The following is a 17,838-nucleotide window of genomic DNA, read 5'->3' as shown; positions in this document are numbered from 1 at the left end:
ACATAACGCCTTATGCATAGTTAGTGTCTATAAATTATGTTATGCTGAAACTTACAGCAGAATTACTAATATGTGTCTTTCTACTGATGTCTGCTTTTCCAGTGTGTGTGTATCATGCGCTCACTGTAGGCATTTTAGAAGACACGGGAAGGTAGAAGGAAGAGGAAATCAACACGGAGATAAATATGGTTTCCATTAGGTCACGTTTCTTTCCAGTCTTTTTTCTGTCTCTCTTGGCTTCTCTTGTGTAGGTGTGGCTGTGCTGGGGATACCTTTGACTTATGCTTTCCCACCCAGCGTTGTAATGTAAGGGCTGTTGGATTGTGATTGAATTGTGATTACTGTCATTCCATCTTGCAGAAGGTCCTCATCAGCAGAGCACTTGGTTTCTCAAGTATTCTAGGAATTCTTGGGTCTACCCACCCAGGTTAAAAGGACTAATCCATTTCTTCTATGCCAGAATTGCCAATGGAATACAACCTTTTAAAATGAGGGCCCAGGTCTCCTACTGGGTCCCTCTCTATCCTATTGCCCTGTTGAATCTTAATTATTGAGAGGAGGGGCCTTGTCCGTGCTGAGTGCTTGACCCTCAGAGCAGATACTCAGATACCTTTGTTGAATGAATTGTGTGAGTGACTGTTGATGCCCGGCACTACATTGAACTTGGCAGGCAAAGTGTATAAAATAAGTGAATTCATTTCCTGGGGCTGCTGTAATAAAGCCCCACAGACTGGGGAGCTTAAACCACAGAAATGTGTTGTCTCACAGTCTGGAGGCCAGAAGTCTGAGACCAAGGTGTCGGCAGGGCCGGCTGCTTCTGAGGCCTCTGGGGGCATCTGCTCCAGGCTTCTTTCCCAGCTTCTGGGAGCATCAGGTATGCCTTGGCTTGTAGATGGCTGTCTTCTCCCTGTTTCTTCACACTGCTTTTCCTCTGCATATCTGTCACTGAGTCCCAATTTCCCCTTTTTGTAAGGACACTCATCATCGGATTAGGGCCCACGCTAATGACCTCATCTTAACTTGATTGTCTGCAATGACCCTTCTCCAAACTAAGGTCACATTTCCAGGTACTGGGGGTTAGGACTGCAACATCTTCTGGGGTTTTGGCAGGGGGGGGGAACACAATTCAACCTGTAACCATAAGCTTTTACCAGGTGCATTGTTTTCAGTTTGGAAGACGTGACTTAGTTTATAGTAGGGCCGTGACTGCATTTGCAGAAATATTTGAGTAATGTGGACAATGTAACCACACTCAGCATTAAGTTGATGACTACAGACAGACCCTTGTGCCAGTGCTGTTTCTGTTATAATAGATCTTTTAGAGATTTAGCTACATTTATAAGTGTGACTCTGTTTTTAAAAAGGATAAAATGAATACTGAGCTTTTTATAAGATGTACCAACAGGCATTACTGCCTGATATTTACAAGCAGAGAAGATGCTCGGCGTCGCCTCTGCGTGAACGTGGGCACTGCGTGTGGACAAACCTGTGTTTGCCTCTCCCCCCTCAGCTAAGGTCTCTGAGATCGAGGAGGGACAAGAGGACCCCTACCTGAATGACCGTTGCCGAGGTGAGACTGGCCCTCCCCAGGGCTAGCTGGTGGTTAATGAAGCCCGAGGGAAAGTCAGTGCTAATCTCGCTGGGAGCCTGACCGCAGCCCTTTGGCTGGGAGTCAGCTGTAAGTCCCTGTTGTCCGCACTCCCGGGCTCCTTCCCTTCCTCTCCTCCTAGCTGGGGTCTGATGGGCAAGCGAGGGAGAGGGTGGGCTTGTAGAGAAGGGGCCACTTGAGGAGCTGGTGGGCAAAGCTCTCCCACCACAGCCCACAGACTCTGTGAACGGTGACCCCCAAGGCTGGGAGCCCCTTAGGGGACAGGGGTGAGTGATACTTCATTTTGCGGCTGGAGCTCCAGCTGTACCATGTGTAATAGTCATTTGTCTCATAAGAGAGGTGTTTGCAAATTTAGTCAGTAGGGCCTTGGGACTTCCCTGGTGGCGCAGTGGTTAAGACTCCGTGCTCCCAGTGAGGCAGGGGGCCCGGGTTCAATCCCTGGTCAGGGAACTAGATCCCACATGCATGCCGCAACTAAGAGTTCTCATGCCGCAACTAAGGTGCCCACCTGCCACAAGTAAGACCCGGCACAACCAAATAAATAAATAAATAAATAAATATATATATATATATATATATTTTTTTTTTTTTAAAGACTTTAAAAATGGTCCACATCAAAAAAAAAAAATCTTAAAAAAAAAAAAGTCACTAGGGCCTTGCACCTTTGTTTTCCATATGCTAAGACTTTATTTCTCTTTATGGAACATTCCCGCATGTCTGGACTGGCAAGTCTGCTCCCCGAGTACATTCAGTGGCTTGCCTTGTGGTTGGGCTTTCATTAGGGAGCCAGTTTAATCACAAAATGATGTGGTGGGTGCACAGTGACACTCGGCACAGAGGGCTGGGGGTAGGCGGAAGGGAGGGCAGAGAACCCCAGAAAGACTCGTAATCCTCTCTGGGGGGCGTGCGAGGGTCTTCCTGGGGGAGGGGATAGCTGGTTTGCAATGGGTGAGGATGGGTTAGCCAGGGAGATGACATTGGCAGGGGGTTTGTGGCAGTGGGAGCGGGGACTTGTAGACCCGCAGCAGCTGGGCACTGGTGGGCCATGGGGTGGGGTGCAGGGAGAAGGGAAGAGGCTGCAGAAGTGGGCAGGGCCCTGCAGGCCCTGGGCAGCAGTCAGAATTCTGTTTCCTGGAATCCTTGCCTGGGAGAGGTTTTGTCCCCATGGGATTTGCTCTTTGAGCATCACGCTGGCTGCCCTGCGGGAAGCATGGTTGGAGGCGTGGTACCAGGGATGCTCAGAGAGCCAGGTGAGCGGGCGGCCGGAGCTGAGGCAGTGGCGGTGGAAATGGGGTATCGGGGCCCCGCACACCCCCCGATCTGTCAGATCAGGGCTGGGACCTGAAGCCGCAGTCCCTGGGGGGGTCTCCCATGGGAAGGGAGGGCGCTGTGAAGGCTGCAGTGGGCTCCAGCCTGGGGAGCCTGCCCTTCTGTGTCAGCCTACCCTGAGGGCGCTTTCTCTGACCCCATCCAAACACCTGGAAAAAACCAGGAGGTCTACCGGGGGGCACCTGGCCTCCGCTCACGTTTGCTCTGACTCCAGGCGGCGGGCCCTGCAAACAGCAGTGCCGAGACACGGGGGAGGAGGTCGTCTGCTCCTGCTTTGTGGGCTACCAGCTGCTCCCCGACGGCGTCTCCTGTGAAGGTAAACGTCGTCCTGCCCTGGGAGCCTCTGCCTCTGCTTGACAGCCAGGCAGGGCCCGCTTTGCACAACTTGGGGCCCCATTCATAGTTGAAGAACAGTCCAGGACCGGCTTTCCAGCATTTCCTGGAGTTTGCAGCGCCTGGCTTCCAGCCACGGCTGTCCTCCAGGAGGATGTAAACATCGTGCTGTGAAAAGGGGTGGGGTTTGGGGTCTGACCGGGCTCTGAATCCAGGATCTGCTGAATGGCCCTGGGCACGTCCCTCAGCCTCTCTTGGCCTCTCATCTGTGAGATGGGGGAGATGGAGGGAGGTGATAGCCCCAAATAGGGGGTTCTCTAGGCTCACATGACTCCAGTTCAGGCCCTGGTGCTTGCTTAGCAGATGCTCAGAAAGAGCAGTAGATCTGAAATAGATCAGCAGGGCAGAGAACCCGTTGCTTTTGCTTTGGCTCTGATGGTGAGTGCCCAGGGCTCCATTCCGGTGCACGGCCCGAATACACACATGCCCAGGGAACTTGGTGGATGCGGGGGATCAATCCCACCGTGGCTTCTGGTACATTCCTTCCGACAGAGCGTGCGGATCGGTTGTTCTTGCTGGTTACTCCTGCGTCACCTGTGTCTCTCCTAGATATCAATGAATGTATCATGGGCGGCCAAAACTGCCGGCTTGGAGAATCCTGCATCAATACAGTGGGCTCTTTCCGCTGCCAGCGTGACAGCAGCTGTGGGACTGGCTATGAGCTCACAGAGGACAATGATTGCAAAGGTAGGATAAGCTCCGAGTCTCAAAACCTCACGCCCCAGAAGTACCTATGATGCGATGGGGAAGTGGCACTGGGCTCCCTGGGGTCTGGGCTCCGTGGTGCTGTGTCCCCCCTTTGGCTGCCTGGGGCACTGGCCAACCCTGTGATTAGTGAAGATTTACCTCCTTTACCGTAATGCTGAGTTAATGACAGTGGAGAGTTTGGATTTCTGAAAAGGCTTAGAACACGCTCATTTAAAAACAAGACCAGAGATGAATTTCAGGTGCCCACATGTGCTCTCTAGTCCCCCCCCCACCCGCAAGCTGTTTTTTTGCACCACAGCTGCCTTCCATCTGATTCCAGGCTTCCTTGAAGTTCAAAGCATATTCCCTTCCGCTGCATAAAAAAACATGACATTTCTGGCTGCTGGCTTTCCCCCGCCAAACCATAGATGTTATTTGGCAGATAAGCCTTTGATGAGGATCTGTTAGAACATAGTTTTCTGCTGAGGGTTTCCAGCCCTTCAGAACGACAAGACCACTTGTGTAAAAACGTCGTTTGAATTATGAGGCCCTTTGGATGAGCTCAGTCCTCCCCACCCCTGCAGACTCCCTGGGCGGTGTGGACCTCGAGAACCCAGGGGCCCAGCCAGCTGAGTATACACTTTTGAACACTTGACGCCATGAACTTCAAGGGGAGGGCAGCCAACACGTCCAGTCACGACAATCACCATTGTTAACATTTGGAATATTGCGAGGACTGCAGAGTGAATAAGTTTATAGGGACAGCGTTTATTGCCACTTTAAGATCATCATCGCTTTATAATCTAAACTAAACATGCCTGAAATGAAAACCAAACCAAACCAAACCACATATTGCCAGGAAAATGCCTGGGTTATTTATTATATAACAGAAAATTTGCATCATAAGAACCTTGGGGAAAAAGTCAGAGTTTTGAATCTTTAGAAACACGAGCACCGTTTGGCTAAGGCCCTTTTTGAATGTGACCTCTCTATTGGAATGTTTTGGGTTATAGTCTGAGTAATGAGCATTAAAAAAAAAAAAAAAATTCTTGTGATTTTAAAGTGTTGAAAGATGCTTCTGGCAGGACTCTTGCTAACAATTTCCTTTTTTTATGATGTACCAGATATTGACGAGTGTGAGAGTGGTATTCATAACTGCCTCCCCGATTTTATCTGTCAGAATACTCTGGGATCCTTCCGCTGCAGACCCAAGCTACAGTGCAAGAGCGGCTTTATACAAGATGCTCTAGGCAACTGTATTGGTAAGACACTGCCGCCAGGGCTAACGGGTCCGCCAGGCGGGGGAACCGTCCAGTGATGGGGCACTGCATAGTGTATAGAACGGAGGTCAGCAAGTTTTTCTATAAAGGACTGGATAATAAGTTATTCATTGTGGGCTGTGTGGTCTCCGCTGCAACTACTTAGCTCTGCGGTTGGAGCTGGAAAGTAGCCATGGCTGTGTGAACAAGTGGGTGGGTCTGTGTCCCAATAAAACTTTATTTACAAACACAGGCGGCAGCTGGGTTTGGCCCCAGGGCTATAGTTTAGCAATCTCTGGTTTAGATGAAAGCGCTTGTGTTTTGAGGTCAGAGACACCTGGTGTTGAACTGAGTGACCTAAGGTCATTTACTTCCTCGGAGCCTCAACTTCCTCCTCTATAAAATGGGAATAATCATCATATCTGGCTTGTAGGCTTGAGGCAAGGATTAAACAAGGTGGTTGTGAAGTGCCCTGTGTATTAAAAAATGGTTTTAGAAGATAACTCTGTGTTAGGAGTCAAGTTCATAGAGACAAGAGAGTAGAATGGTGGTTGCCAGGGGCTGGGAGACAGGGGTGGGGAGTTATGGCTTAACAGGTGGAATTCTGCTTGGGATGATGAAAGGGGTCTGTGGCTGGACAGCGCTGATGGTCGCACAACATTGTGAATGTGCTTGATGCCACTCACCTGTACACTTAAAAATGGTTAAAATGACAAAATACTGTGTTGATATCAGAGGAAGATCAATGTGAAATGAAAGCAAATCCCATGGAATTTAGTAAAAAGAGGAGGTCTGGGTGAGACTGCTTAAGTTGCAGAGGCAGCGTGGGGCAGGGGCAAGTGCGGGAGTAGTGGCCAGAGTGACCTGTTCTGCAGACAGGAGGTGGCCCCTGCTTTCTCCTGCAGTCGCCCAAGACTAGCCATCTGGCCAGATCACTGTATGCTGTTGGCGTTTGAGTCCAGATCTGCTGGGCTGCCCTTGCCCTCTGCTCAGCAGAAGCTTCTGGGTCCTCCCTTTGAGGTCAGAGAGTCGTCTCCCTTGTTCTGCGCTGCAGGCGCCACTAGTCAGAACCCACTCTTCCTGGGGCTGCCCCGTCACCCCCCTGGAAAGGCTGGTACCTCCACGAGCAAGGGGCCGAGAATTTCTTACTTCTGCCTCACCCTCTTGCAGATAAATCTGTATTGATCTTTGATTTGAAACGGCAGTTTGGACTGAAAGTCCTTCCTGCTTTTATTACCATCCCAGGATATCTAAAGACAAATAGAACATCAACTCCTTAGGACAGGGGCCGCGTCTGAAGCCAACCCCAGTCTTTGTTCCTAAAGCTCCCCTTTCAAGGGGAGGCAGGCATCTGAGCCGCGGGGGGCCTCAGCTTGGCTGCGTTGGCCCCTTGCCAGCCTCCTGCCAGCGGGGGGGGGGGGGGGGGGGGCGGCTGTCCTCGCTCCCAGAAGGAGGCCGGTGAGCCGGAGGCTGACAGATCTCCCAGGGCCAGGAGGGAGGAGGGGCCTGCCTAGACTTGCGGCACGCTTGCAGGGGGCTCCGCGGAGGATGGCATCTGCTGGGGATGGAAACCCTGACTCGTGGCAAAATCAGCCCGATTTCCACAAAGAAGGAACCTTTGCAAGTCTCGACTTAGCCTCGGTTCCCACCCGCCCCCCACCCCCGATTGCAGGGGTGCAGTTCTACAGGGAGAGGCTCCAGAGCAGGAGCCCGGGGGCCCAGGACTGGCCGCAGCCCAGCACCCACGCCCGAACTTGGGTCTTCAGAGGTCCTAGAGGCGCCCCTCGTCTCAGCACTCTGGGAGGGTGGGGCGGTCCTGCTTTTTGTGTGCCCACAATCAAGTTCACAGCCTAGTTCACAATCAAGCGCCACAACCAAGTTCAGGAGTCTTTCTTTTTAAAAATTATCTTTTTTATTTCAAAAGTTATGTCCATCTTTATTTGCAAAAAAGAAAGCAAAAGCCAAGTGCAGAAAGGGAAAGTTTCTACCCTGCTTGGCAGTGTCTGTGTGCCCTAGACTTTTTGTTTTTTTAATTAAAAGTGGGACCAGACCGTTCTGCCACTTGCTTTTTTTTAACTTACTAATGTATTTTGACATCATTTCATGTCAGTACCTTTATGTCATCTTTTAAAAAAAATGACTGCGTCGTCCAAAATAAATCTTCACAAGGAGAAAGTGTGTCAAAATAGAAGAGTGTCAGGATAGTTTCAGGGTGAGGACGGTGGCCCCCATCCTCGCCCCGTGTGTGCCCTGGGTCCTCTGCTTGTATAGCTCCATGGACGGCACCCTCACTCCCACAGGACAGTGTGGTCTCTGGGGGGAAGCTCTGACCTCGTGCATAGCCGGAACCATCTTCGTGGAGCTCCTGGAACCAGCCCTGCGGCCCCGGGAGCCTGTCTGTTTCCCCTCCGGCCACGCAGCAGGCGGCCCTGTAGCTGCAGGGCTCCACCCGGGGGACGAGCGCAAAGGGCAAGAAAGGGTCTTACAAAGTAGAAGCCTCTTTCCCTGTTACAAAACATAGAATGTTCTAGGACCTTGAGGTTTGGTCACCAAGGGCCTTGCGACTATCATATCTTCTCTAGGTTTTCTTTCTTCTTCTTCTACTTCTTCTTCTTCTTCTTCTAATTCCCTCCCCTGGCCCATCTTCCTTTCTGCTTTAGTGAGGATGAGAGAAGAGGCTGGCACAGGGCTTCCCACACACTGATCCCCTCTGGTCTCGGGATGTTCGGGGGTCCTGGGTTCTGTGGTCATTGGGTTAAACCAAGTGAGTGGGGCCCTTGACAGCTGGGATCATCCAGGCTTTTCCCATGTGAGCCCCAAAGAGGAGAGATTGTACAATGCGTTCCCAAACTCCTTGGACCTTTTCTATTTATTTGTTCTGTTTGTTCACTCTGCCATTCATTCATTCGCTCATTGATCACCGGCTCCTTACCGCGTGGAGCTCACAGGCTGGGGGGCTCCCCTCTCTGTGGAGCACGTGACATCTCAAGGGGTACCAGTGTTCCACGGCACAGGGTTTGGGAACTGTGGATCCGATAGTAGCGAACGAGCCTTGGGGGAAGGCAGCGGTAAAGGTTCTAAACACTGCATTAATTCTTGACACAGGGCCACGCTTTTTCTGAGAAGGGCTAGAGAGTAAATATCAACCTCGTCGACCGTAGGGTCCCTGTCACAGCCACATGGAAGCAGCCGTGGACAGTACATGAAGGAATGGGCCTGGTTGTGCTCCAGTAGAACTGAATTTACAAAAACAGGCAGTGGGTGGGATGTGGCCGGCGGGTTGTGGTTCGCCCACGCCAGATTTAGGGGCCCTCGTCCTGGCCGGGAGGCGGGAGACGCTGATTCTAGACCTGAGTGGGTCCCGGCCTGGGGCTCGGGGAGTTTCCTGTTTATAAGATGCAGATAATAATCCCCGTCCTGCCTAACTTGCAGGGCAGTTCTGGAGGTGAAAGCTTTTGTAAACTGTAAAGTCCTGCACTGCAAGACCGGCAGGGCAAAGGCCAGGCCGACACCAGGATGGGGAGGGAGTCGGGCTGCCCGTTTGTCCGAGAAGGGTGGGGCTTGGCTGCGAGGGGAGAAGTACAGCTGGTCCTCTACCATCACCCCCTTCTCTTGGCCCCCCTCGTTGTTTATAAGTGATTCTTGAAACCTGAGGTTCTTTCAGGAGAATACTCCTGGTAGGAAGTTCAATCTGTGCGGTTTGGCACTGAATCTGAGTGTGAGCAGTGAACAGATGTGTAACCCAGCTCTCCTTCTTGGTTTACTGGTTCACACTCGCCGGGCGTGTGTTCATCAAAGGGGAATGCACGCCCCATGGTCCCCCATCAGAGGCGTGTCCAGTCGGGGAGGGAGCCACTGTGCGTAGAGCTTAGAGCAGCCCTTCCCTGGGGGCGCGAGCCCGCACAGGCCCCGTGGAGCCCGGAATGGGGGTGGGGATGTGGGAGAAGGTCGTGCTCAAGCTGTAAGAAAGGCGTGTTCACCAGGCAGACAGGGGCGCTGGCTTCCCAGGGAGGAACTGTATGCCCTGTGGCACAGAGGTGGGATCTGAGTGGCCGCTGGAGGCTAGGGCTGGAGCCTGGACTGTAGGAGAGACGGACCCGAGTGAGGCCGGGGAGTGGGGGCACGGGGGCCAGCCAGTCACTGGAGGAGCCCAGAGCATGAGTGCCGGCACCGAGGGGGCGGCCACCTCAGTGTCCCTCCGCCGCTCCTCAGCTCAGGGGAGACACTCACTAACCGTGTGGAGTATGTGCACACAGGACGGCACCTGAATTGCCAAGTTCACCGTGTGGGACTCGCAGGCAGGCAGCTTCGGATTCGGTGCGGTGGAAGATGGAAGTGTTGGGGGTTTAGGGGCAGGAAGATGGACTGGGGAGGGGTCGTTACGGTGTGGTACGCTGCTGAAACCTGGGAGCCAGTTGAGAGGCTGCTGTGTGGTCCAGGGCGAGGGCATCGTCGTGACTGCATTTGTGGTTTTATAAAGAGGAGGGAAATGGGATTTCTCTGGAGATCCAGGGGTTGGGTTTTGGGAAGCCCTCTGGGTTTAACCCCGTTGTCTCCATCTTTCCCCCTGTAGATATCAATGAGTGTTTGAGTATCAGTGCCCCATGCCCTGTCGGGCAGACATGCATCAACACGGAGGGCTCCTACACATGCCAGAAGAACGTGCCCAACTGTGGCCGTGGCTATCATCTCAATGAGGAGGGGACCCGCTGTGTTGGTTGGTATTAAAAAAAAGAAAACCTATTTGAAATGGACTTTTGGTCTGCTCCCAGCACAACTCTCCCTTCCCTGGACGGAGAGAGCAGATCCCCAAAGGAAGCTGTTTGCACCTGTCCGTCCATCCCATTGCTGATCTCCAAGCATAGGTCTTTACTGGCTATTGCCTGGACCATTGCAGTAGAATGCCAACCCACCTACTGCCGCCAGCTTTGCCCCTTCAGTCTGTCCGGTTCATCCTGAGCTGAAAGCTCTCTCGCGCCTCCCTGCTCACAGCCCCCGTCGGTGATGGCTCCCCATTGGCGGCAGACAGAGGACAGATGCCCTCTGCTTACAAGTCAGTCCTCCTGAGTTGGCCCCAACCTCACAAACTTTATGATCCAGGTGAAATAGGTCTTGCTGCTCCCGCAACAAGCCCTGCCCTTTCCTCTCTGTGTGGTTTTTGCTCTTACATGCTTCCCTCTTCACCTACATTCCTGTGGATTCAGGCAAAGGCACTGTGCGCCCAGCCTGCCCAGATCCCTGCCACACAGAGGAGTCTCCTCCCTGTAATGCCCAGAGCACTTCCTCAGCCTCTCCCCAGTCACTGGGCACTTCCTGCCTTAACCAGGGTCACTGCTGGCCCACAGGAGCAGGAGTCCCCCGAGGGTAGAGGCTGCATCTGGGTCAGCTATCTCGCCAGCATGGAGTTGACACATAGTAGGTGCTCTATGAAATCGGGTTAAGAATTAAACGATGCCGCTTTGTCAATTACGTTTTAGTTGGCTCCTTCCTTTCTGATCATCTTAGGGCAAAAAACCCCCGACACACTAAAGGTTTTTTCACTGTGTCTTTCTCTTTTGCAAGATGTGGATGAATGCTCGCCTCCCTCTGAGCCCTGTGGGCCGGGGCATCTCTGTGTGAACTCCCCTGGAAGTTTCCGCTGCGAGTGCAAGGCCGGCTACTACTTCGACGGCATCAGCAGAACGTGTGTGGGTACGTGGGTGTCCCTGCAGGGGGCCCGGCCAGATGACATCAAGGAGAACCCAGCCTGGGGCACCCTGGAGTGACCGTGTTCTACTCCTCACCTCTGAAAATCCCAAGTGCAGGCAGTCCCAGAGAAGAGACCCCGATCGGGAGACCACCCCCCCACCCATTCTAGTTCCAGCTCTGCTGCTGCCAGTCATGTGGCTCCTGGGGAGGCCCTCCTGGGCGTGAGCCAGGTTCCTTACCTGTAGAACAGGTGCTCTGCTTGCCCTAGGACCTCTGAGTGTTTATGAGGCTCCAGCCAGCTCTACAAATGCCCCGAAGTCTTAGTGATTTCCCAGAGATTCCTGCTGACCTGCAGGGCTGCAGGGCCCAGAGCTGTGTGCTCGCCCAGGGCAGTGAGAACCCAAGATGGCATGGTGGCCCGAACACCAGGGGCTAGGACAGATCCTGCTGGTGGACGCCAGCCAGCCCCAAACCGGGGTGCTCAGGGGAGCCTGGCACCTGCCCGCCCAGCCCCACAGCACCTTTGTCAGATCCTGGAGGGCACTCTCTCGGGCTCTGGGGTGGAGGACTGGCGGGTGGGAACGTGCCCAGGCGTGCCGTCGTGGAAGGAGCACAGGGCAGACAGGCCGGGGCCGTCCCAGCTCCCCCGCTGACTTGCCGTGTGTTTGGGGCAAGTCACTGTTCTTTCTCTTGGAGAGGAGGCCAGGGGAAGGGGGGGACAAAGGTCGTGAGCTGCCACCACGGGCAGCACTGCCCAGGGAGGACGCTGCCTGAGCCACCGCCTGCTCTGTTTCAGACATTAACGAGTGCCGGCGCTACCCCGGGCGCCTGTGTGGCCACAAGTGCGAGAACACGCCTGGCTCCTACTACTGCAGCTGCACCATGGGCTTCCGGCTCTCCTCTGATGGCCGGTCCTGTGAAGGTGAGGGCAGGGCGGGGCAGGGTCAGGAGCTCTGTGACTGCATCCACGCCCCTTCCCCCAAGCTGCCCACCTCCTGGGGAAACCACCAGTCTCCCTGCAGCTCCGCATGGGACCGACTCACATTTGTGCCCTAGAGCATATCAAACAACATATTAGCAGGGGAAAGGCCTCTAAAAGCTTGCTTGTTAGAGATGACTGCCCTCCCCAGTTTCTCCTGGGCCCTGGAGGGGGTGATAACACCTGTGCACATGTGGGGATGGACAAGTTGGCTGCAGAAGCCGTGTGGGAGAGTGTGGGGTTTGGGGGCGTCTGACCCACTGCTTACTCACATGACCCTGGGGAGTGGCTGACCTCACCTGCCTCATTGTCCTCACAGGGGAAATGGGGTTGTTTATGCCAGAGAGAAACAAAAGCTGGACACTTGTTAAAAGTGGTAAGACAGATTTTATTTAGACTACTGCAATAGGGGAGAGAGACTTCAGCATAAATTGGTCTCAACTCCACCAAATAAAAAGGTGCGGGTTTTTTAAATGCTGGGGCCTGCTAAGGAATAGTTCTGAAGGATGTTAAGGGCACTGTCAGTGGGATTAGGCCAGCTGTGTCTTCACACTGGCTCTGAGCCTCCTGCAGAGTCTGGGAGATGGGGTGCAGGTGGGGCCTCCCCTTGATGACCGCATTTCAAAGGTCCCACCTTAAAAGGACCTGGGTTGCAGAAGATACATCTCAAAGGGACAGAAAGGATTTACATCTGCAGGTTTTCTAAAGTAAATGCTTCTAAGAAAAAGGGAGGTCAGGGCCTGTATTCTGGTGTTGGCTGGAATACACAGGAAATTCTTTGGCAGCATCAAGCTTTCCCAGGCAGGCATTTCAAGGGTCATGGTCTTGGGCTAAAGTTTGGTCAGGTCTCTGGGTTGGGGGGCGGGTTGGACCAAGTCATTAGTGTCAAGAGTCTTGGGGTTGTCAGATAACACTGACCCCCTCTGATGGGATGGACTGAAATGAGGAGAGGGCCTGGCACATAGTAGGTGCTCAGTGGATGTCACATCTTCTACGGGAATTAGGTGAGGAGGTCAGCAGAAATTGAGAGCTTCTGACCCCCCTCGGCAATCCCTCACGTTGCCCATCGAGCTCCCTTCTTTGCAGCGCAGTGCCCAGGGACAACCTGTAGAGCCACACTCAAGACATGGCAGGTCTTAAATTTCTGGATTAAGAAGGATGATCACAAAAGTCAGATATGCCAGGATGCACCCCAGTGTGTAATTCGCAACCTGGAGCATGGACAGTGTGATGGACTCCTGGGTCCGAGGCTTCTCCTGAGATTCTGGGATTTGTCCCCAAAAACCAGACCCAACACACGCATGTAATGGCAAGGGGCAAGATTCATGCCTGGTGGTCCCTCGGGCCTGGGTTCGCATCCCCGCTCTGTCACATTTACGGCCTTGAAGGAGCAACTCAGCGTTTCTGGGCCTCAGTGTCCTCATCTGTAAAAGGGGGGTAGTAGGACCCACCTTGTAGGGGGTCGTGAGGGTGAATCAAGATGAAGCCTGTCAAGGGTTTGTCATGGTGCCCAGCGTGAGATGACACGCTTGTGATATGGAGACTGCTTGTATCATTGTTATTATCATTCGTGGCTAGTGCTGTCCCTGGTCACTCCTAAACGGCTGAATAGTAAGTATTCATATCTATGTTAGTGGACAGTATTGTGGACACAAAACCAGGGCCTGGCCAGCCTTGCAGTATTATTCCACTAAGCACTTATAAAGCACCCGCCGCCCCAGGTATGTAGCAATAACATGGTTCCTGCCTTCAGGGAGTGTCTCTAGGATGTAAGAAACCACACTGAGCAGAGGTGAGCAAGTGAACAGGTGGCAGCCAGGCCAGGCGTGTGGGGCTGCAGGGATGAGACTCGGGGTGAGAGGCTAACGGACATTCTCGGCTGCTCACCCCTCCTGCCCTGCTAAGAATTAGCAGTAAACAAAAATGAGGAGGGACTTCTAGGTCAGAGGTTGGCAAACTTTTTTTCTAAAAGCCACATAGTAAATATTTTAGGCTTTGCCAGCTACATCTCTTTTGCGACTATTCAACTCTGCCCTTGTAACGCACAAGCAGCCATGGACCATAGTAAATGAATAAGCGGGGCCACGTACCAATAAAACTTTATTTGCAAACACAAGTGGTGGGCCAGAAGTTCACTGATCTCTGCTCTAGGCAAAGGGAACAGAGGAGCAAGAGCCCAGAGTCAGTCTGGCTTGAAGCAGTCAGTGGGTGTGGGGAGATGCCAGATCCTCCAGCCGTGAGGGGCTGGAGTGGGGCCTCTCTCCCTTGGGGCAACCCCAGGCAGGTCCCTGGCCCTACACGTGGTAACCTCTGCCTCTGTGTGTGTGTGTTAACTTGAGGGAGGTCATGGCCCCGCCAGCACTGAGCGGCGACCCCGGGACCCTCTCTTTCAGACGTGAATGAGTGTAGCAGCAACCCCTGCAGCCAGGAGTGTGCCAACGTCTACGGTTCCTACCAGTGTTACTGCCGGCGAGGCTACCAGCTCAGTGACGTGGACGGGGTCACCTGCGAAGGTGAGGGCTCCCTGCTCGGCTGAGGGCGAAAGCACCCCTCCCCTGATCCCCATCCCCCATCTCCTTCTGGCTGCCGGGTGGTTTGTTTTTTTTTTCCCTCTAACTGAGATTTATTTGGATGCACTTTACCCATCGTTGAGAGTGAAATTTGTAAAGGTGCAAAGCCACTCACAGATTTTTCTTTAGTAAAATGAAACATGACAGTGGGGATCGCCATGTGTGCCCGGACTGAAGCAGGGCAGTGGTGGGTGAGGAATGGGTGAGGGGGGCAATAATCAGCATTAGGACGTAGCCAGCCAGGGCACCTCTACGTGTGTCACTCTGAAGCCCTGGGCACCGCCCCCCGCCACCGGTTCCCCAGTCTCCCTCCTCCCCTTCCACGTGCACACTTCACACCATGAACTTGCTGTGTGGCCCTAGGCTAGGCTCTTACCCTCTCTGGGCTTCAGTTTCCCCTTCTGGCGTGATGGTCTCTGAGGCCGCTCCAGCCGCAGCACTTTGAGGCCCCCCGCGCCATGTCCGGCTTGTCCCGTGCGGCTGCCCTCCAGGCCGCAGCTCAGCCCACCACGGGGGGTTGTAGCCCAGCCGGGGTCCGCACAGACGCTGAGGGTGGGCTTTGCCGTCACAGACATCGACGAGTGCGCCCTGCCCACCGGGGGCCACATCTGCTCCTACCGCTGCCTCAACACCCCTGGAAGCTTCCAGTGCAGCTGCCCCTCGACCGGATACAGACTGGCTCCCAACGGCCGCAACTGCCAAGGTGAGCGGGGTGGGACTCCGGGGTGTCTCAGGCCGGCTCGGGACTCTGCGATGTTGGGGGGCTGAGGCCTGGCAGCCACACCACAGACGGGGTGCGTTCGGAGAGGGAACAGGTCTGCATCCTGGGTGTGTCATGGGCTCCACGGGCACCCTGGTCTCCCATCCCCGGGCACACTTGTCCGCCGGGGGTTCTGAGCCCCCCACCCTGCCCTGGGCAGCCCCAAGAGGGCCCGAAGTGGGGCTGACAGCCTTTAGGAAGATGCCCACCATGGAGGACACAGGACGTCAGTGCCCGGAAGACCCCATAGCATAGCACTGCCGTTTAGTCTTCCGTTCAGTCACTCGACAAACCCAGGCCCTGCTGGGTGTTAAGGGCAAAGCAGTGAGCAGACAGCGCAGGCCTCTGTCCCGGGGTGCTGATCCCCACTTGGCGAGGGGATGGGCCTGGTCAGGGCGTGTGACAACCCAGAGGTCTCTGTATTTAGGGACACTATGGCTGGAGGGTGCCGCGGGGGCCCGGGGGTCGGCTAAACGAGGGGCGAGCGGCGTCCATCCTGTTGTACTAGGCTCCCATTTCTAAGAACACTCCAGGGGTCATCAGCGTCCTGTAACCGCCCATTTGGTTACTGAGGGGGGTGCTAAGTAGATATTTGTGAAGGAGCGACCCTGGAACGGGCGCGTGGGCCTCACCTCCGGGAATGGCCGCAGAAGCTGAGTCAGAAGTTGGCTCTGTCCAGCCCCTCCTGATGAGTCCCCACATGGGGCTGGTGGCCCAGAGGCTGTGGAGGGCCCGGGTCCTGCAGATGTCCTTGCTGGTCATGAAGAAGGTTTGAAGACTTTGGTCAGAGGCGGGCAGGAGCTGTGGCGTTTCCTGGGAGGGACCCGCTCAGCTCGTCCAGAGCTCCGGATGGAAGTTGCTCTGTTTTCACATTTCTGACGAAGCAGATGACCTGGCCAGGCGCCCTCACCGCAGGCTGGGGTCCTGCCAGACACAGTGAAAACACATTCCTGAGCCTCAGCCTTTGAGATTGGGGAGTGCTGTTTTTGCCACCAATGGTCAGGATTTGGCATCTCTTAACAGATGCCTCTGGCACGGTGACATCCCCTGGGCCCACCATTTGGCTGCTCCGGTCAGCTGTGGGAAGGGGACGGCTCCCCATGTCCAGGGTGACCTCGTGACATGCCCCAGGCCGGGTTCCGGTCCAGCCCAGATAGTCACTGACTTTGGCCACTGGGCCCAACATAGAATCCCTTTAAGCCTCAGTTTCCTCATCTGTAATATGGGGCTAGTGGCTTCTGCTCACTCCCTCCTAGGATGTTACTAGTGGCACGTGAGGTAAGGCTGACGCAACTCGGGAGCCTCAGAGAGGCACTGGCTGCCTGGATTCAAAGCTCAACTCCGTCACTTACAAAATGTGTGACCTTAGGCCAGTCACTTAACCCCTATGACTCTTCCCTAAAATGAGGATAATAACACTACTTGCCTCATTTAATTATAATGAGAAGCAGGTGTTTCCTGCAAAACACTTTAAGGGCTCTCATATAGTGTTTGCCATTATCATTATTATGCTTACTCCTGGGATTGTGAATAATAGGTATATTAAATATAACCTCCTATAAGTAAAAAAGCTGGTACAGGGCTCTGCTCCAGAGAGCAGCCAGTGGAGGGCCAGGATGGCCTGGTCCCCCCGACCCTGGTTGATGGGAGGCTTGGGCACCCCTGTCTGTGGATGGGGGCGGCTGGGGGGCCTTGGCCTTCACCGTGCTGCCTTGGGATCTCCTGCAGACATTGATGAGTGTGTGACCGGCATCCACAACTGCTCCATCAACGAGACCTGCTTCAACATCCAGGGCGGCTTCCGCTGCCTGGCCTTCGAGTGTCCCGAGAACTACCGCCGCTCCGCAGACACGTAAGTCCCTCGGCCCCCGCGATTGTCTGTCTGTGTTGGCCTTCCTGGGGGCCCGGCTCCCGGCCTGGGCGGGTAGTTAATGAGCCGTGCCCTCCCACGTGGGTCTTGGGAAAATCAAGGATCCCTGGTTCTCAGGCGCCTAAATGCCAATGAGACTGGTTGCAGAAAGTGAAGGTAGTGACCTCATATGGGCTCAAGGTCGGCAGGCCTGCTCCCAGACTCGCCTGTGCGTGGAGCCAGGGAGAAACCCCGGCCCTCTTGCTCCCTGGGGTGAAGGCTTGGGCAAGGGACAGCTCTCTGGGCCTCAGTTTCCTCATCTGTGACATGCAGATAGCAGAACCTGCTCTGACTCAGATAAAGGTAACGATGACTCTGGGTGAGCCGACGTGACTTGTTGGGGTGTCATTGTTAGATGACCCCACCTGAAAACCAGACTCTCTTCAGCCCAGTGACAGCGTGGGAACAGCACGAAAGGTTCTGTGTCCTCAGCTTGAAGCTGTGTGTCCGTATGTCACCGTACGCTCACTCACTCTCAGGCCACCGGGATATATCCTGCTGGGGTGTCCAGGAGCCCTGTTCCTCAGGGAGCAGTGAGGACCCTCTGGTCTCGCCGCACACGACCCCATCCCGTATTTATCAGACGGGTCTCCTTTCGTGCCCCCGGCCGTTGTTTCAGGAAAAGCTCCACAGTGGGAGCCGATCTCAGGAGCGT

General features: G+C 54.3%; 1 protein-coding gene across 2 annotated transcripts in view; it reads left to right on the top strand.

Annotated features, from left to right (window-relative positions):
• The window catches only part of FBLN1 (fibulin 1), an 80,887-nt gene that overhangs the window by 27,441 nt on the left and 35,608 nt on the right, over positions 1-17,838 (top strand). For both annotated transcript variants that reach the window (XM_082421621.1, XM_082421622.1), the window contains exons 5-14: positions 1,511-1,570; positions 3,153-3,254; positions 3,881-4,018; positions 5,143-5,280; positions 9,851-9,994; positions 10,840-10,968; positions 11,762-11,887; positions 14,338-14,457; positions 15,086-15,217; positions 17,003-17,126. In XM_082421621.1, the coding sequence (XP_082277747.1) occupies positions 1,511-1,570; positions 3,153-3,254; positions 3,881-4,018; positions 5,143-5,280; positions 9,851-9,994; positions 10,840-10,968; positions 11,762-11,887; positions 14,338-14,457; positions 15,086-15,217; positions 17,003-17,126 (1,213 nt within the window). The remainder of the gene's footprint in view (positions 1-1,510; positions 1,571-3,152; positions 3,255-3,880; positions 4,019-5,142; positions 5,281-9,850; positions 9,995-10,839; positions 10,969-11,761; positions 11,888-14,337; positions 14,458-15,085; positions 15,218-17,002; positions 17,127-17,838) is intronic.

The sequence above is a fragment of the Balaenoptera physalus genome (genome assembly GCF_965194825.1).
Source record: "Balaenoptera physalus genome assembly, chromosome: 13".
NCBI classification, from domain to species: domain Eukaryota; kingdom Metazoa; phylum Chordata; class Mammalia; order Artiodactyla; family Balaenopteridae; genus Balaenoptera; species Balaenoptera physalus.
This window is presented reverse-complemented; position numbering and strand designations above follow the sequence as displayed.